General features: G+C 42.6%; 1 protein-coding gene across 12 annotated transcripts in view; it reads right to left on the bottom strand.

Moving 5' to 3' along the window:
- The window catches only part of BRSK2 (BR serine/threonine kinase 2), a 298,090-nt gene that overhangs the window by 81,905 nt on the left and 195,111 nt on the right, over positions 1–21,074 (bottom strand). For all 12 annotated transcript variants that reach the window (XM_077784246.1, XM_077784247.1, XM_077784248.1 and 9 more), the window contains exons 3-4: positions 19,855–19,940; positions 7,697–7,837 (exon numbers count right to left, since the gene is read on the bottom strand). In XM_077784246.1, coding sequence (XP_077640372.1) covers positions 7,697–7,837; positions 19,855–19,940 — 227 coding nt within the window. The remainder of the gene's footprint in view (positions 1–7,696; positions 7,838–19,854; positions 19,941–21,074) is intronic.

The raw sequence follows: 21,074 nt of genomic DNA, 5'->3' as shown, positions 1-21,074 counted from the left end.
CTTGTGCACTGCATGATATGGTATGATTCTTACATACAGTCTATAACATACTATTGACATGTGACTTTTGTGCCTAAAAATTGAATCCTTTGCTTATCTTCAAATTATGACGCTCATTTACAGAGCAGGAACAACCCAGGTGGAGCACGACCTAAGCACAGGATGTCCACAAGCCTAGATGTACGCTCACAACAAAATATCTTATTTCAGGAACATGGTGCAGCTAAAGGAAATGCAAAAATGTTCCCTTTCCTCGGCTGAAAGCTTCCAGCCTTGGCAGATCTGCCACAGGCCCCAGCTGGAGCACAATGTGTGTGAATCTTGAATGAGCCCACTCCCAATCACTAAGAGGCAGTGAAAGGGAAGGGACAACACCTTTGAAAATTGGGACAATATTCAATCATGGAGTCTCCTCCCTCCCTTCTCCTTTTCCCCTTCTCTCTTTCTCCCTGTGTCATTCTGTTTTCCCATTAGCTGGGATCTCCAACACAGCTTTAGGACGGAGTTTTTAGGGAGAATCAAGTGGGGAAATGAGGTTCCTATAAGCTGCCATGTATATTATGGATTTTTTTGAGGTTACTGCAAGAAAGGGAGGAAAAAGGGGGTACCACTGTCCACATTCTGAACATGGAGTAAGCTTCACCTCACGGTGCTGCACAATGTTTTTCCATGAATGATCAGTCTGAAGGAGGTCTTTAGGCAGAGGTGCTCACCCAGCTCCCAGGGAGCACTCATAAAGCCTTAAGCTGGGATCTGGGCATTTGTGGGACAGGGATAGTATGTATGAAAGTGTGCGAAATAGAAAAGGTATTGTCTGACATGAAAGTAAAACTGGAGTAGCAACAGACCTTAATAGGTTTCTTTTCTTTTCCTCCAGATCTCATCAAAATAAAACCAAGAAAACTTATCAGCTCTTCACTATAGAAATTATCACTTCACTGAGCAGAGAGGAGAATTGTTACATTTATGGCTGCCTGGCTCCCAAGATACAAGAATAGTTTTGATACAGAAGTTTTGCATCTCTCTGACCCTTTTCCATCCCTTTTTCAAGACAGTCTCTAGTGCCCAATATGGATGATTAGCCTAGGAATTTCACGGCAGCCTGAGCATGAATTTTGTATTTTGGCAGCACTGTTTTCAGAGATCAGGGTGCCAGTGGGATCAGGCAGTACTTACACATTCACCCACAAGTGAATTATATGTCTCAGTGAAAATCTTCCTTTAGGTGAAGCATTTATCTGATATCCAACTTTGGGGCACTTTGAATTTGCCGAGGCAGGATCCTGGGGATAGGAGTCGGGCCAGGAATTTGTACCAGAGCAGCAGAACCAGCATCGCTGCCGCTGGGAAAGCGACTTCCTCTCTGCATTTGCATTTCCCATCTTTGTATTGCCAGTTTTTCAAATGCCGGGGGGAAGGGAGAGCAACACATGGGAATAGAGAAGGCTTGTTATAATTTACCTAAGAGCTCAGAAGACAGGACTGTCTAATGCACTCACATTTGAAAAGAATTCTCTTGTGCCAAAATGAAACAAAACAAAACAAAACCAAACCCCCACTGTATGTGGTAATTACTTGGCATTAATGGAACAGTGCAGAGTAAATGCATTTAATCTGGTTCCATTCCAGCTGATCTCTCTGGCTCTCCATGTCTTACATGACTGCATCAACTCCTCTCTCTGCAGGTGAACAGAGGACTCGTTACCCATTCCTTGTTCTAAAGGCTCTAAAGCTGTTGGGCTTTTATCACATGGCTAGAAAGCCAGAAGAGAAGAAAGCAGCTTCTTTTCTGACAAACATAGCGAACTCTCCAATTGAGCCCCGCATAAGCTGAGAAGGAATGAGAAAGAGAAATGTAGGACTGCAGAAGAAGTCAGTGTAACCCTGATCCATTGTGGCCACGGACTCCCAGAGCTCCTCAACCAAGACAACAGCAAAGAAGTTAGCCTCTGGAGCCAGCATCCAGAGGGCTTTTTGAAGGGAGAGCATGTGAGTGAAAGGGAGGTACGGAGCAAGTCCTGGCAGGGGAAGCACACTCTGTCAGACTCTCTGCAACATCCCTCTTTCACAAGTTACAACAAAGGCTTTACAATTTCCTTGCAGCATAAGATGGATGCAGACACAGCTCTGAAAAAATTGTTCCATGGAAATGGGCATGATTCTTGGAGATGGTTCATGAAAAATGAAAGGCACAGATATGCATTAACATGTTCCAGCTTCCCACTTCCACACTGGCCATGCTTGCTTTCTAGTCACAGCTGGAGATGCTGTTCAGACAACTCCTTTAATTTGCTCCAGTGCTTTTCCAGTCCATCCTCCTGCTCTGAGAATATCCCTGTACCTGTACTGCAGCAATTGCAAAGAAACATGCTCTGCCTGTCACCCAGGGCTGCCAGAAGAATTCTGGTGTAGGGACCGACTCTAGATCTTGGATTCAAAGGAGCTGTCACCTGGCATGAGATGACAAACGAAGCCATTATTTTAAAGTGATGTTTGAGCTGAAAGGTTCGTATCAGTTTCTATGACAACTCATTGTAGGTCACAGATTTCTAACCCAAGAAACCTCTTAATTGGAGTAGTCGCAGGTCATTTGTACTAATCAAATTGTTGGCTACTTTGCAAATGCTTTCCTTACTGTCCTCTAACTCCCAGAAGGGCCAGGCCACAGAATAATTGTTCTGCAGTATGCTTCTTAAAGTGCCTGATGTGATACAAATAACTTATCAGTAACAATTAATAGCATGAGAAGCATTATTTTAAACTTCATGAGCAAAAAAAAAAAGCCTCTGATCGTATTTTCTCTTGCTTCTGCAAATAAGATCCAAACATGTAAGTTGTATCTACCTACAGAATATTCTTGGTTTGTAGCCATGGTTGTTATGCTCAAATTTAGTAAGTTTTCACAGAATTCTGCAAAGCAAGTAAATATAATTATAGCTAGGAAAAAGGACAAAATCTATAAATATAACAGGAGGCCCAGGAAAAGGTTTATATGCATAAAACATTGCTTGCTTTTAAACAATTATTTCCATTGATCAACTAAAATATATTGTTTCTCCCTGCCAACCTCTCCTCAAAGCATATATTCATGTATTTCAAAGCCAGAACAGCCTGTCGGGTCTTATCACCACTGCTGCACTTCCCAGAAAATGTTACCTGGTTATGCTTACAGTAAAACTATGCCGGTTTTGCGTTTCCAGTGGCTTACATAAAGAAGAAAACTTACAAAAATACATGTTCCCTGTTTTTAGCTGAGCTGGTAACTTTGCCTTTGGCATTGCAGCTGCTGCATTTGATGGCTTTTCTCCGGTTCCCTGTACACGGGATATCTGAAATTTTTCTCACCATTTTACAGTGAGTCTTGAGCACACAGAACTGAAAGTCCAAGATTCAGGTAATGAATGGTGAGCTTTCAACATGGTGAAAATGCACCTTTCTTACTTCTGATGATCTGAAAGAAAACTTGAACACTCAAGTATCAGAAAAAAAAAACCCAACCAACCAAACAACAGATCAGCAACCAATCTTATTAAATGCCACCATTTCTAGACCAGTTTCACATCTGGAGGCCTTGAGCCATGATTTCTAAGTGCCCATCTGCTGCAGCCTTCAGCATTTGACAGACCCTCCCTGCAGAAGATCCCAGCACGTTCCTTACAGATGAAGCAGGGCAGAGCAGGAGCTATGAGGAGGGTGGCACTACATGGCAGAACATGGCAGCTGGCATTCTTCCGCTCTCTGTTTCTCAGACACCCCAGATTTCTCCCTAAAAGCCTGCTTCCCTTACTGGCAGTGCTCGGCAGCTCCTGCCTGCAGGAATACACCAGGGATTTTGGCACTAGCGCTGTGAAATCCTGAAGCGTTGTTTGATGGGGAGCCTCTCCCTGCCGGCACGGAGGGAAGGGAAGGAGGCAAAGCCCAACAAAGCTGTTCTTGCTCGCTTTAGCCCTCCAAGGCACACACGGCGGTGCCCGCGCAGGCACACGCAGACAGCGGGAGCCTTCCCGGCTGCGCTCAAACCCGCTCAGCCCCGGGCGAGGCAGCGAGGACGCGCCCTCGTAATTGTCATTTATCAATATTCATAAAGAACCTGCCTTAACCCCTCCTGTACGCGCTCAGGATAAACAAAAAACCAAACCAAACCAAAACAAAAAATATCCAAAAAAAAAAAAAAAAAAAAAGAAAAAAAGAAAACCAACCAAAAACCCCACAGAAACGCACAATGAAACGCAACCAAAATAAAAATAAAATGAAATAATCACCTCCCTGCTCATTACCGCAGGGGATTTCCTCTCAATGTCACCACTGCCCTGCGCAGTAATTGGCATTATCTGTTATCTCTGAAGCCGTAATAAGGCTTGCCACGGGGCATTTTCTGTAATCACATTTTTATTTGTCAGCTGCCGAGCCGCAGACGGCGGCGCGGAGCCGGGCCGGGCCGCGCGCGCGCGGCGGGGCCGGGGCCGCGCGGCGCCAATGGCGGCTCGCGCCGGTGATGTCACGGGCAGCCAATGAGGCGGCGGCAGCGCGCCCCGCCCGGCGCTGCAGCATTCCCCACAGCCACAGGGAAGCGGCGCTTCCCGGGGAGCCGAGCGCCCGGCCCCGCCGGCGCTCACCCGCGGGTTCCCGCAGAGAACGCAGCCGGGCACTCAACCAGCTGAGAGTGCCCCGCACTGCGGGGGCAGCGCATTCGCAATTGGCTCGGGCCACCCTAAAGGCCCAGAGTGTAGGAGAGCAGACACCCAGTGCGAGGTGGATGGCGGATGAGGCAAAGCGCATCGCTCGTGTCCAAAGGAAGCTTCCCGAGCTGGGATGGCCTCACACGGATGTCGGGGGGAGCTCAGGCTGCTGGGCAGGCACTGGGAGCGCAGGGAAGGGCTGGGAGGAGAATCGGGAATGCTGCATCACTGAGCCAAGTGCTTGCCAGCTCAGGGAAGGCAGCCAGGGAGCTCAGATCCCACGCGATGCCCCGGCCATCACGAGTGGTGCCACTCGTGCCCGGGGGTCCCTGGCGTGGCACGGTGCTGTGTCCACACACAGTCCTCAGAGGACGCGACAGTGCCTTACCCATAAGCACTTCCCCATGGCCGACCTGCACCACAAAACTCTTTAAGTGACTGCACCACAGAGTGAAGTACATCAAATATTCCCTCACCGCTTCCAGTAAATAAAGTAAAAACAGGAAGCACATAACATTTTTTAAATAAAACACAGACACAAGCTCCACACCTATTCTGCTTCCTTTTCTCAGTTGCTTGTTTGAAAATGCCTCTCAGACAGAGGTGATCTCTCCACAGCAGCAGAAGCTTTTTACTGATGGGAGGGAGACTGAGGAATCCTTTCTGAATCTTTGGTCCAGGAATACTGGTGTATCAATGTGAATGCTGAATGTGGTTACATGCTGCTGTTAAAGTAAGCCACAGGTATTTCCCAGTGTTTTGGGATGTACAGGAAGAAGATGGGACTATTATATGGGTGTGGGGACACCAGACTATCAATCTATTTTGCCAGTAGGCTGGAGGCACCCACATTTAGTCATTAACCAAAGCAGAAGCCTTCATTTTTCAGTGTGGTCATAACTGGATAACCTGGCTGATGAGATGATTTGTCATTTCACTGCCCCACGACAGGACAAGGTCAGGCTTCATTGCTTACGAAAACACATTAAGTTTTACACTCACATATATATTTATGCATGCTCTGATTTTCCGAAAACTGTCCAGAATACAGCACAGAATATAATACAGACCACGCGAGTCTCATTGACCTGGAGGCAGAGCTTATGATTTACTGCTAACTTAGCCAGCACTAGATGCTCGTCAGGAGGGAGTTAGCAAGGAGATGGGATTTACTGTCAAATGAGACTACTGCCCACAATCCAGTATGTTTGACAGAGGAAAATGGATTCCTCAAAAAAGATATGCATCTCCCTAGAAAATATCGCATAGTGTTAAACCTACAGAGGTACTAGTCTGTCTGTCTGACAGCCACACCATGATCCTCACTTAGTTTAATAAAGTCTCCCAGATCCAGAGGTATCCATAACAAATCCAAAGGACTAGCATGTATGTACATATATGCATGCTTTAGTAGGAACTTCTATCCCAATGGAGATTCTGATTCCTCTGGAATATTCATTTGGAAGTGTAAATAATTTCTCTTCAGCTGTACTTAAACGTTTTTTGAGTGCTGTTGGACTTGATCCCTTATGTATTAAGCCAAGTTGGGAATAGAAACATGTAAGTTTGCAATATTGCCACCAGTGGTTACACTGTCCAGTGTATGTAAAAAATAACAGGCCTACAATCTGCCAAGGATCATGCTGTTTCTAACGAGGTCATGATCACAGTGTAGTTGAATAGCAGGGAGGAAAAACTATGGAATTCAGAGAATAAAACTGGTCGGAGGTCACTGCCAACAGAGAAAACTTAGATCCTCTAGTTAGGGCATGCAACCTGCTCTTGGCTTCTCTGGGAATTTCTCTGACTATTGTAACCCTTCCTGTGTCAGGTAGGCATTGTCCTCAGGACCTTCTCACCCAGATCCACCACCTTTGAACTGCCTCTTCTAAGAGTATGCTGTTATACTCTTTTTATGCAGTATACTCTTCTTAATATATCTTCAAGAAAGGCTCTTCTTTCCCTTTCCATTTATTAGATATATGCTCTCTTACAAGTCACTGTTTCCTGCTGAAATGACTCAGATGTAGGGGGAGGGGGCTAGAAGACCACATTAAATATTTAAACATCCATTTTCACTGTGGCCATCTGGTTTGTGAGTTTTCAGCACAGAACTGGGGGTACAGAAAATTCCTTTATGGCTACTGAGAAGTAACACACAGTGATTATGCAAATCCAGCTACTGCAGTCTCTCTGAGTGGCCCTTGGCCTCCTGGAGTGGGGGATCTGTGGCTGGCTGTGGCTTTGGAGAAGCAGCCATGCAGACATAATGTAAATGCTCTCTCCCAGCCAATCCAAATGCAAGGAGCTGTATTTGTGAGAAATGAGCAGGCAGTTATGGGTCAGTAGCTGTACAGAAACTCTTGTGCTCAGACTGAGTGCAACAACTTGATTTCAGTATAATTTAAATTATCTCAACTTCCTGAAGATGAAAGAGAAATGGGTCCAATATAAAACAGTATCTGAAAGCACAGGTTAAACCTCACTCCATGGTTAAATAATATGATGGAGTCAGTAAGAAAATTCTTCCCTACTGGAAAGGAAATTAAAGGCAACAGTGACTCAAATGCCCAGAGGAGACTCAGTAGAGGTTGCCAAAAGCCAGCAGGTTTCCAAAAACTGAAGGGAACCATAAAATGACTTCACTATATTTGCAGTTGTCCCAGGTTTCTTCAGGGATTCATTTTGATGCAGTGTCTGTAGTTCTTAGTTATTAGTAAGGGCAGCAAAAATTATGGAAACTAAATTATTTTTCCTCAATGGCTTTGGTTTTCCTGTTTAAAGCCTTCCCTGTGAATTAATTCTTCTTCAGTGAAAAATTACAGACAATCTTTTCCATGGGAAGTCTGTCTGTGACTAGTACACTGTCTCACACATGGACAAGAATTAAAAAAATACACCAGCACTTTACCCAATGCTTCTAGAGCTTTACAACATCAGTTACTTAAAATTAAAAGTACCAAGGTAAGATCCCCTTATTGTAGCAGGGAACCCCCATTGGAAATGGCTGTACTCACCATATTGAATGACTATGGCAGAAGTCTAAAGCAGAGATGATTTGTCGGAAGAACTTCCTGGCTTCTTTTGGTGTCAATCTTCCCTTTTTTACGAGATAGTCGAAGAGCTCCCCACCTGACACATGTTCTAGCACCAAATACCTAGAAAAACACAAAGCCAGGATTTTTTAAGTACGTGATCACACCAACCCCCTCACTCTCACACAGTTATATACAAACACTTGTGTTTATACGTAGTCAAGGGGAACACTTCCAGAAATAACAGCGAAAGAGAACTGGAATTTTAAAATCAGGAGTGATTAATATGTTTTACAGTGGTTCTGCAAACTTCACTCCTGCCATTGTTGGATTCAGTGTCCAATGGCATAGCAAGACCTAATCAGGAAGCTAAAAATTACTCCAAAGACCAGGACAGGAAGCAGAGAATAATCAGGTATAAGCTTCCACAGCAGGTCTCAAAGCTATAGTGGAGTAAGACTCTCTACCAAGAAGCCTCAGGTTCTTAAGCCAAGCTGACAATTCTTTTATAAAACAGCTGTGGAAAAGCTGCAGTCAGACAGAACCAGACAGATGTCAACAAATCAGAATGAATTAAGAAAAGGTGAACAATGTACATTATTAAAAAAAAAAAAAAAAAAAAACAAAAAATGACACGTGTGCAGCCTATATAAAAGCTTACTTTTTGGTGCTGAACAGCAGTGATTGGCTGGAGCAGCTGCCTGGCCTTGCAACTCACAGGTGAAAAATGTGGCACTGAGTGAATACATGTGGCTCAAAGGGGGCCCAGGAGCATGAGAGGAAACTCCTGACCTCATACAGCTCTGCTGGCAGTCATAGAATGAAGAGTGAAACCTTCTGGAAGGAAAGGACTTGCCATGGATGAACCACCTTGCTGTTTTAAGTAGGGCTAATGAAAGGCAGCCAAGCAGAGGAAAGCTGCATAAATCTCTGGAAATGTTGCCGAACAGTGGGAGTGACAGTTTTCCCAGGGAAGTGGCAGGAACACCATCGACAGAATTCTTTAAAAACAAACAAGTTTGAGTGTACTTCTCAGTCCCTGCCTCCCAACAGTGCAGCAGACCATACTGAACTGTATATCCAGCATGATCCCTCGACCCTCTGCTTTACAGCAGAATACTTTTACTACCAGAATCCAGCTCCTCAAATTTTAGTCGACAATGTGGAATAATTAAACCAGGATACTGTCTTTTCTGTACCTCACGCAGTATAATCTCCAAGGAAATTCCTGAATTTGAAATGAAAAGATTAATATAAATTTGGGGTCTTAATTAGTCCTGTTTTCAATGTTTACAAAAAGCTAGAGCAATACAAGGACTAAAAGCAGTTGTAAGGAAAGTAAAGCTTGCTCAATGATAATGGCATTAGTCTTGAATTTGCAAAAGTGGGACTTGAGCTCCTGGTCCATCATCATCTCCTGTGTAACTTTCATGTGTCAGCTCTCAGCTACCAGGAGGAGAAAGCACTTCCCTGCCTTACAGAAAGACAGACATTGGCATTGTCTTGCCAGCTAAATAAGTACTAAAAGGACAGAAAAAAATGGACAAAACCATAAAATTATAAACTTGAGGAAAGTAAAATTGTACTTTTGCAGTTTTTGATCAAAATCAAAACAGTTACAAGAAACATAGTAATATTGGCATTTTAAATTTAAAATCAATTAAGAAAGAGAAAAATCTTAACTTGAAAAATCTCATTTGGAATATGTGGGTTATCTTCTTTCCAAACAGATGGGTAGTTGCCCTGTCTGCTACATACACTCTGGTAATTTGGAGATCACTGTTTATAGACATGACATTTTTTGAGCAAGTCATTCAAACACAGAAGAAAGCTGATATGCAGCAGCCACGGGCACTGGGGTGTCCACAATGTCAAGTCCCAATCCTTGGTTCCTAAGCCTTGGCTAACAGACAGTCTGGTAAGAAGTTTACTGTAGAATTCATTCTCCCTCTCATATTAGAGACAGATCTGGCTAACTATCCAATATGGCAGACCCAATTCTGGAACAGAATCAATCCTAAAATTCTTCTTGGCAGCTTACTGTCTCACTGTGCCCAGAAGAAGCTGGATACAGCAGTGCATCTTGCCCCCAAAATTCAAATTGCTAGCCGCTTTCTTTTTCTGGGAGGTATCTTACAAAGATGATTGCAGTTACAGATACAGAACACCCTCCACACTGGCTTCAAACAAACAGTTTTTAAAAAATACAGACCCAGCATTTCTGTCACCCACAGCAGGAACTGTGAAGCAATTTATTTTCATCAACTTCATCTTATTAAAAACACTCAACAAAAATGCACTGACATGTTGTATGAAAAATAAAACAAATTGAAAGACAGGGAGCATTTACAAGGTTATTCATTTTTTGCTTGCCACCTAGAAGCACTAGATATAATAATGGAAATGAACAGCGGAGAGCATTTGAAAAAGATTTGTGCCTATGACAAGTCAAGGGACAGGAAGAAGCACAGGAGATGATATATTCTGATCTGACAAAGCCCCCAACATGACATGAGTGAGAAGGACGACAAACACATTCCTCTGTGGTTGAGTGCAAGAAAGAAATGCTGCAGGGATCATTCCACAAACACTACATGGCTAAGCTGCAGCTAGGTTTGTGAGCTCAGGTTGTTAGCTGCCAGCCCTATTCCCTCCAGTACCTTGTGGGGTTTTTTTTAGGGCAGCCCCCAACTAGGAGATTTTCTGTTAAACAAGGGCATAATTCAGCACCTGCCCCCATCTCTGTGCAAGCCAGCATTCTGCTGGCACATGACATGGCACAGCAGTAGTACACTTGTTCTTTCCAAACAGGCCAACAAGAGGGGTTTAAATATTTCCAAGTGTTGCACTGGTTCTGAGCACCACTGGGCAGCTACACAAACCCCACTACGTGCTGCAAATCTGTATCTACCCATCTCTGTGTGAGAGAGTGTGCCTATGACTCCACAGAAGAAGAGAATAAACACTCTGAAAAGTCAAACAGAAAAAGGAAAGGAAAGAAAGAACATTATTCCCTGAGCTGGAAAATAAGGTATACACACACTACATCTTTCCTGAATCCATGGCACAGAAAAGAATCCAAATCTTCTGTGTTCACATCAGCATCTAAAATCCTTTACTTTAGCAAAGTGCTACAGGATTGGAAGTATGCTAATGCCAGCTCTTGGAGGATCTGGAAAAAGGTAAATAACACATAGCCTGTAGGGGAGAAAAACACTAAGAAGCATTTTCATGAGTCTCCCTTCCCTTTTATCTTTCCCAGATATGACAGGTTTTCACTTCGTTATAGTACTACTTTTCCAATTTATTCTAAGCAAGCAAGCAAGTTCTGAAAATCCCAGAACAATAACCAGAACTTTCCTCCTATTACATTTAGAGATGAAAAGCAACTTACTGGTGAATTAAGTTTTGGGGGGTTTTAATTCTGTCTGTGTAAGATCGACAACTTCAGTCTATCTTCTCCTAGTAAAAATGTAAGAAAACCTGTTCTGCAATAGCCATTGCAAGGAGGTTCAGGGAAAGGAGAGACCCAGGCATTGGCAGGAAGCATGCACACTACATGCTGTGATGATACAGACAGGAGCTATGGTAGGACAAAAGACTGTAAGAGCACCTAGCTGTCACATGTTGGATCTTCTGGACACACCCTAACTCTTCCAATCCTTGCATTTCATTTGAGAGAAGAAAGTTTTGAGAAGCATTAACCTCCTGTTCTTTACTGATAAAGAATTGTGAAGCCAAGTGATTTGTCCAGGGCTACAGTCACCCAGTATCAGAGGTGGGATTAGCACCTACAGTTCCTTGTGCCTTCTACTCCATGCTCCCCACCACCAATTTCCCCTTTGCCTGCTAGGAGACTGAAAAAGCCAGAAAACAGCAGGGTTCTGCAACTCAATATGAAGGCAAGTGTATATTAAAAATAGTCTCAATTACTTTTTCCTCACTGGATATATTCTCTAGGAGATTGCAAATATTCTCACAAGGCTGCAGCTCACTTTTGTACACACCAAGGTCCGTATCTTGCTTTATTTTCTCATGTCCCTGCTACAAGCCAAGACATGAAACTAAAAAGCTCTAGTTGAGTTTCAGTGCTTGAAGGAGACAAGACCTTGCTCTTTAAAAGCAAAGATAAATACAAGAATAATTGTGTTGATTGAAGAAGAGCAGAGAGATTGCATCCAGCAGCATTCTATCTATTCCCTTTGCCATTTTTCCATGTGCATCTCATCATTACCACCTTCTCAATAACAGACTTCTGAGTTCCTAACCTCAAATGACACATTACATATCATCAGAGATGCAAGCTTAGAATAATATTAGGCTTTTTTATTTCTTTCTTCTTGGTTCATTTTATTTATTTTTTTTTTTAGGAACCGAAATAGTACGTAATCAGTTTTCATCAGCTCCTATCTGAAGGCTAGTTTTTGCTGTGATGCTTGACAGCAGCTTGGACTTTCCATTCCCAACTGTTTCTTTGTGTGTGGGATTGTAAACTGGTATTGTCCCATTCTTGTCCAGTTGCACTACACTCCTATCACTTAAAACAGCAAAAAAGAGACACTTTTCATGATTATTTATCCTTTCCATCTAGTGGAATATGCCACAACTTCTTAAGAGGTGCCTTTGCCCATGCCCTAGGGAGCTTTGAGGAATAACTCAGAGAGCCCTCACTGAGGCAAGGCAGATACATGCTACCTCCAAATCAGGATTGTAACTAAAGAAACAGGCTGGCTCCGAGCAATGCCAGGAAAAATGCTGTTAAAGAAAGACTAAGTGGCACAGAGAACACTAGGACCATGCACTAGCAGATACTTCTGGCAAAATAACAACAAAAAAACCCAAATGCAAACAAACACATCAGTTATGATCTGCAAAGAACAAAAAGCTGTCTTTTAACCAGTAGCAAAAATGGTGTGAAATGCTAAAATTCTTGCCAGATGGGATTGCCTGCAGCAGCCTGTTAGTGGGTATGCAACTCTTGTTTTCTCAGGACAATTTACAAGATACTAACAGCTACACCAATTATGTATTTATTATTATAAAAGTGTTAAATGGAGTGATCTCTAGATAAAAGCTCATGCTGAAACACAAATATTTCAGGTAAGTATTATAAATGCAAAAAATTAGGATTACCAAGAAACATTCTCTCATGGTCTAGGATGAAAATCAATTCATACATTTTGTTTTATTCAGGCAATAGCAGGTTTGTCCATCAGCACTTGCAATTAGCTGTCTCTTAGGGGAGTAGTTAATAATTTATTTTTATTAAGCGATATGACATTTACATATACAAAGCACAACTTTGCTTAACCTAAACAACTAGAATTTCAAGTTGCTTTTCTATATAAGCCTGAATGTACCACTGGGTACCATCACACATCACTGAGCAATGTCCTAGAGCTCTTACTATGCTAGAATTTGACTAGCTATCCATGTGGCACTTGTTAGTTTTTAAGATGCATGGATTCAGCCAGATGCAAAACCCAGCTGCAGTTACATAGAAAGAGATGTACTCAAAGACATAAAACATCAGGTGGGAATCTCCATCATAAAGACAGATATGTCTTTAGTTCTCTTCTGTCCTGATGTTTACTGTGCCAACAGCTGTAAAACTCTCTTTTGCCACAGAATGAAACACAGACTGAAATGGCTGCACCACAAATGGTAGAGCTGGCACTGCCATAACCTTGATGAACCATAGGCCATCTCACAATAATTCTGGCAAATGATTCACGAGAAACTAGCTACTCCTTTTGACCAATTAATTTAGACCCAGAAAACTCACTACATTTCAAAGGGATCTGTCTCAGAGAACAACAGACCGACAAAGAAAAACCTCTTGAAGAAAAAAGAACTGATGATTCTCCTTCCAGGCTACCACTCTACTTGCAAAATGTCCTTCCATACATACATATGGTTGAATATATATATGTGGCAGGGAAGAGATAAAAAGTTGCCTAGGCTGACATGCTCTGTTGTTCTTTGACAGCTTTTTCTCTGCACTGTTTTCTATTGATTAAATAATCTCTATCAGATATGAAGCCCCTTGTTATTGGCACAGCCTATAAATTATTCAGAAGTTATATAAATTCTTATGGCGGGCATGAATTTTTAAACCCTTATTTGGCACTGGGCCAGGAGCTCTGTATTTTTTCTTCCCCCCTTGCCTGTGAGGAAATGTGCATGTGTTAAATTTCTGTTTTCTAAAAGACAATTTTAACTTGAGTTTGCATGTTTGAATGGATATTGCATTTGATTGCTGGTTATGGTTTGATTGCACATGAACAGGCTGGGGCTTTTGGGGAAAAGAGTAAGAGATCATGCTGTTGTGCTCTGTACCTTTGATTTATTTGGGATGAAAGGTGTTTTGAGCAGTGCCATCATAGTGTGTAGTTGTGAATGCCAAGGTACTGCAGCAGCCATCCTCTATGGGCACATGATATGGAATGGATTTAGCCAGAGAGATCATCAGCACAGAATGGACAGAGCTGAGACAACACTCATCAGGTCACTGCTGCAATTCTGTTAGTGACTCTATACTTGGGGGCTTTCTTCTTCAGAGCTAAGTGGCCTTTGCTGTAAAAACCAGGGCCCATACACACACACAACACTGCCTACCAAAGCCTAAAAAAGAAGTCAGGCATGAGAATGTACTGTGGCTCTGAAGCAACATCTCACAGAATTGCTCATGCCACAGAATTGCTCCACTACAGGCCTGCTTTTCCCCAAGTCCAGCATCATGGCCTGGATGGTATCTAAGCCCACACATCAGGCAGTGAGCACCTGGAGGATACAGTCAGGCTTTTGGGCAGAGCTTATTAAGACTTTGTTGCACAGGGTGTAGCAGGAATTGCCACCAGGAGCTCTGCAGCCCCTGCTTTGTGCCAGGCTGGTGTCCCTCTAGCGAGCGGTGGCACCCGTGTCTCTTCCCTGGCTCCTGGCAGCTGCTGGTCTCCAGTCCCACCCTGAACTCCAAACCTCATCTGCACTGGCTCCAGTCCTACCACTGACTGGCTTTCTTCTGGCTACACATGCTTGTCATTCCAGACAGTCCTAAAACAAGTCAACAGCAGAAGAAAAGGGGGTCAAAGTAGCTGGTTACAAATATTTTCCTTAGCTCTAATCAAGGCTCAGGTAGAATGCTATTCTGCCCTCTAATCCTGTTTTATTTTCTTTCCCCATATCACAGCACCTGACATCCCACAGCTTCACTACCAAGGTGCACACCTACCCCAAAATTAATTTTCAGTGCTGAGCCTTTGGAGCCACTCTGACTTTCTGAACTCTCTCTCTGCCTTTAGACAGGTTTCCCTGCAGATGGATTGAATGCCTAAGTTTTGGCCTACCACTAACAAGAACACACAGAATTTTTTTTTTTTTCTCTTTTCTGCATCCTCTGGCACCTCCCAATTAGTTTTCAACAAAAATAAACAGAATTACAGGAAAACTCTCCAGGAGAGGCCAGGCAGCACAAAGACCTCTGCAGACACCACCAGAACTGTAAGTCCTTGACTCCTGCTGTCACCTGGTTTTGTATGAGCCAGAAACAAGAGTTGTGCATAGCTAGGAGGACATTTTAATTTTATCTGCCTCATTGTGATGCACCTTTATCTCTGAAATCAGGAGGTGGTGTGTTGAGTACATTGAAATGAGATTTGGGCACTTGCCCAGTGATAGCACTGTACTGATGAAAGATGAGAAAAGCACTTATATCTGAAAAAGGTGCTGAGGAATGCATGGTACACTTCAGAGAACAATTGTCTGGTGTCCACTCCTCTCAAAACAGATTCTTGCTGAAAATGCTGATCAAATTGGATGACAGAGAGATGCAAAATAAATGCTGACACAAAATTTGGAATCTTAAATGTGAAGATTTGAAAATGATTCAACGTAAATCCACACATATATACACAAATATCTGTATGCATCTTGATATAGAAATTTACGTATATATATACACAGACATCAATGGAAAGGGAATCAAGAAATACCAGCATTACCATCTGAAAGAAAAGGCATGAGTGATTGTAGTATGCAATTTTTTTTTTCTGTTTTATTTCCACTCCTCACCAAGCCCCTGACAGCTGAAACTAAATAGTTAATCAAATGAGATCAAAACAGATAATGCCACATCTGTTGGGAGTTCTGCAACAGAACTATATCAGTTGGCTTAACCCCCTCTGGAGAGGGAAGTTCCATCTCCTGTGGACTGTCAGATGGCCCTTAGCTTGCCATGCTAACAGCTCCTCCAACAGGGGACAAGTGCTTTTCTGTGATCCAAAGAAAAGCTGAATGTACTGTATAAAACACAGTGCATAAAACTCTGTGTAGGGTCAGCTCAGGAAAGACCTTTTCTATACAGGGCACAGAGAAAAGAGGATCATTCCCCAGGTTCACAATGCTCATCTGCAATGCAGAAATCACCAAAGGAGTGTGTCCCCCCAGTGTATATTACAGAACACATAAAATTGTTGTTATTATCTGTTACTGCCTTACTCCTTCTCTTAGTACATGTCCCATCATGGAAGTGCTCAACATCAGCTTGGGTGAGGCTCTGAGCAACCCGGTCTAATCAAAGGGTTCCCTGTCCATGGCAAGGGAGGGGTGGAACTGAATGATGTTTAAGGACCCTTCCAACCCAATCCATTCCGTGATGATTCTATGATTTGTATTTCCCTAAAATTCTTGACTGTCTGCACTTCCTTCGTCAAACTGACTGGTGCACACACAAGTTTTGGTAGCCCACCGATCATTCCCCATACCAGGCCCCTTTGATTCATTTTGATCTTTAAGAAAGGGAGGATGAACCCCCATCCTGGCTGTTTTGTCTATTGACATTATATGATGGGAGAGATGGAGGCATTGATTGTCTGTAGCTATTTCTAAATTATCTGTTACTGTGGACTCCCAGTCTTGCTTGAAGGCCATAGTGTGATCATATAACAAATATTAAATAATTCAGCTGTCAGTATATTGCTCATTTAGCCAACACAATATATATCTGAGGCTGTATGTCACTTACAGAGAGCCACAGTGCCCTCTGTTTCCCCCTCACACACCTAGATTGTAGTCCACACTCTTACTAAATAAGATAACTCAAAATGAGGGATAAAGAGATAGAATAATAGATTTCATAGCTACCTCCAACCATCTTGGCAAAAAAGAACCTACTAAAATAAACAGAAAAAGACTGCTTGGCTAACATGCATATGCTAACAGATTTTTATTATTATTTTTAAAAAATCATTCTCACTGTTAAATAAACTGTGGAAAAAGGATTTGATTCATGGTTGCATTAGGAATCTACTCAACCAAAGCCCCTTGTCACAAATTAAATCATAAACTAAAAGTCAAACATGATTTGTGAAATTAACAGTTATTGAGGAAATGCTCCCCAGTGCTGCAGTGTGATTAGTCTCTGGCTTCTGAAATATCACCCATAATTCATGAGCTTCTCTGAAACCATGCCACTGCTGCTAGAGCTGGGATAGCATGCATGATGGAAAGGTGCTGCCACAACTAGAAAGCAATCCCTTTCCTGATGCTGGTGAGAACCAGAGGTCACTGTGTCTTATTATTTGGGAAGGTACATGCAAACACAGTTCTCAGCCCCCACGCACTTGCAACACCTCACCCTCCACAGGCACTCTCTTCCACCTCTCAGATTTATCAAAGGCCACAGCTGTTTCTAATTTTGAACATGGAGGCTTGGCAGAAGCTCTGCATTGTGCCCTTTCTTTAAAATAGCGACTAATAAAAAATGAAACTTAATTAACAGTCATTTGTTCTTTCAGTGTCAGTATCTTTCAGCAGAGGGATTTGGTGCCTTTGCAGGGGAATGCAGACAGCTTAATCTTACAGGCAGAGGAGCTACAGCACAAAGCAGACTTAGTGATTGTTAAAGGCTAAATGGTCACTGGCAAAGCATGCTTTGGAGCCCAATGCTTTTTAGAAGCCAGAATATCCAGACATAGCTTAAAGATATGGGATGCTTTCCTTTACGATGTGATTTTCATCATGAAGATGCTTTCCTGACAATAAATTCAGTATTATTTTTTAATAATAGTGTAACACCATTCCCACTGCTCTGAGAACCAGATATTTTTCCCAAGGAGCAAAATAGCCCCCAAGTCTTCTGGAGTAAAGAAGAAAAGCTCAGCTTCTGGCTTCACAGGCATTCAGGACAAGAAGAAAACTTCAGCACCTCTACAGCCCATCCCCTCATGGCCTTTCTTTTGTGTGTATTCATACATTGTCACCACTGCCACCATCAGCTGTTTGCTCTGTTTGTGCAAGAGTGTGTACTTGTGTGTGCACACCTAGGGTTACACAACACAGAAACCAACATCGTGAAGAACATTCCTTCTCTTTTAATCAAAAAAGGGGTCTCATTCCCCCTTTCACCTGAATACAGAAAAAATATCCTCTGCCTCTCTTTCCAGGATTAAAGGAGAACATACTCCCTGCAAAGCCTGACTTCCCTTTGCTGCCTGTCTGCACACAGAGCAGATCTGGGCCTCTGTCCTCATCTGCAGCAAACAGGGCTTCATGGAGCCATGACCATTTATGCCACTGAGGACAGAGCATTCAGCTCTGAAAACATCTGAGCCAGTCTCCACCCAGTTCTTTCTGGCAACTGCATTCCACCATGGATATCAGGCTCTGCCCCAAAGGAGGAGGGGGAAGCCAAAGGAAATTACTGCCTGCTCTACTAAGCTAACCCTTAGGCAGAGAGGTCTCACTTTTCAGAATAGGAATTCATTGCTCCAGTAACAAGACTGGATGAATAGTCCATGAGGGACTGTTACCTCCCTTCAACACACTTTCTTTGGATAAACAGTCATTCCCTTCTTGTGTTGAGACACTAAAAAGAGGTCACCACTGGATGGTGACTTTTAAAAACTGTTTAATCTTTTTAAACCACTTTCTTCTACCTGTAACAACCTGTTAAAAAGCTGGATATAGCAGAGTTCCCTACCGGGTCACCCCTTTCTATTTGGAGAACATTGATTTTCGTCCTGTCATGTCACGATTAATGTGGCCTGTTTGTCTGACAACAGATACAATGTATTTAGTGCCTTAAATCAAGCTAAAGTGTTTGTCTGTGAACATCTCTATCTGGCACTGGTAATGATCTGGAGAAAAAAAAAATCTTAAAAAAAGCTTTGCTACATAACTGTCACTGCAGAACCATTATGGGATTACAGTGGCCTTTAAAACCAAAATCTGCTGCTGATGGAGAAAATTTAAAACACTTCTAGTGAGAGCTGAGGGTTTCAATGAAAACTGTTAGACAAAGGAGGTTATCCAAATTATCTACTGTCTAAGTCTGTTACAGCTTTGATTCAAAATGGTTCCAGATCTTACATGTACAAGCCTTTATTCTCTCTTGCTGTTTTAGAGAAAACACTGGTTTGTCCCCTTTCTTCTGTTTTAAGTAGGAAAAAAACCAGCATATAAATTTCTTATAAGTAAAGGCTCACCCCAGGAAAGATATTGAGGTGCTGGAGAATGTCCAGGGAAGGAAAATGAAGGGTCTAGGGCAGAAGTCCTGTGAGGAGTGGCTGAAGGAGTCGCTATGTTTGGCCTGGAGAAAAGCAAACTTGGGGGGATCTTGCCACTCTCCCAACTTGCTGAATGGAGGCTGTAGCCAGGTGGGGGGGTCAGTCTCCTGTCCCAGTTAAAAAGTGACAAGGTGAGAGGAAATGGCCTTAAATCACACTAGGGAAGGTTTGGATTGGATATTAGGAACAATTTCTTCACTGAAAGGGTGGTCAGGCATTGAAACAGACTGTCCAGGGAAGTAGTGGAATTCCTGGAAGTGTTCAAAAAACATGTGGATGTGGCACTTGGGGGCATGATTTAAGTGGTGGATATGGCACTAGTAGGTTAATGGTTGGACAATGATAAATTTTCCTTAATGATTCCATGAAAGTACAGGAAAGAACATGAGAAAAGCCAGGGAACTAATAAGTGTTCATTCCTCATCCAAATACCAAATATCACACAGACACCAGCAAAGGGTGAAAACACAACTGTTCCATTCTTTCAGAAACGTTACCAAGTTCCAAAACCCTGATCTCCCTCCCTCCCTCCCTCCTTCCATTCCCCTTCCTCTGGCAAAAGCCAGTAATACCTACAAATATTTTTTATTTTCGTAAACGTCATGCAGCTTTAAAACATGGGGATGTTCTATCAACTTCAGGATGGCTATTTCCCGCTCCACCTGGAAGAAACAAAAAGAAACAGAGATTAGAAGCTTGGTCTTAGAACACATTAGGTATTGTCACACATTTTCTTCCCATTTATCCATTTTCCACTCCTCCTCATATGCAGAGGATATGGAAAATTGTAACAATGTATCTTATTTAGCACTTACATAATTTAAGAAAAATTCAATTTATTCAGCCTCAGCACTCCTTGCCCTGCAGAACCGAAAACCAGCAAAATTTCAAGGTTGAAAGAAAAGTCTCAAATCCACCAAAGAAAATTAGCTGTGGGAGTTACATGAGCATTCAAGGCTGCTCCTGCCTCACAATCCAAAGGCAATGACATATTCTCAAAGTAAAGAAACTCTAAGATGTCACGGAGGGCTGTCCTGACCTCCCACAGCCACAGGTGTGGCTGCTCTACAAACTGCATACTCAGTTAATGTTAGAAAATCCCCCTCCTGAAGAACTTGCCATGCATGTAGGAGAAAAGATACACAGAAGTGTGATTTTATAGCTCCAGAACTGAGGCACAGAAAGGGAAAGAAATATAAGAAGTGACATAAGAAGTACAAGGCAGAACGAGAAATTAAACCAGATTACTGGAGATGCAGTATTCAGAGCCTTAAGTGCAAGACTGTGCTTTCCCTCAATTCCCAGTCTGCTCAAGTGTGGCTACTTCCAAGAGCATGTTTTCAGTGCTGAGTTAACAAGTTGTGACTAAGTCCCTGTAATTAGTGCAAGCCCTGTTCTCACCCAAAATTCCTATCATGACCACTAAGCGTATTCATTAGAGATGGAGTCAGTGCAATTCCTCAGCTGTTAGCAAAATTGCTCTGCTGCTCAAAACCACACTGTAACTGCTCTGATTTGAACTAGGCTAAATTGAAGGGAGTTAATGTAGCACTGTGGAGACTTTGGGTATGTGAACAAGATGCAACACTGCAACAAGATGCAGTGAAAACATTGCACAGTCGGGCATGCTGAATTTCAAGGAATACACAAAGGCAGGAAAAAGACCTAAAGAAGCAAACAAGGACCACCAGGTAGGCTTTTTTCCAGTCCTTTAAGTAACTGATTGCCCCAGAGCTGCTATACTGACAAACAAACCATGAACAAACTACAAAACCATCCCTTAATGTCTCCTCTGC

Source organism: Lonchura striata, chromosome 6 (assembly GCF_046129695.1).
Source record: "Lonchura striata isolate bLonStr1 chromosome 6, bLonStr1.mat, whole genome shotgun sequence".
In the NCBI taxonomy this organism is placed as follows: Eukaryota; Metazoa; Chordata; class Aves; order Passeriformes; family Estrildidae; genus Lonchura; species Lonchura striata.
Note: the sequence above shows the minus strand (reverse complement) of the source record. Positions and strands in the feature narration are given on the sequence as shown.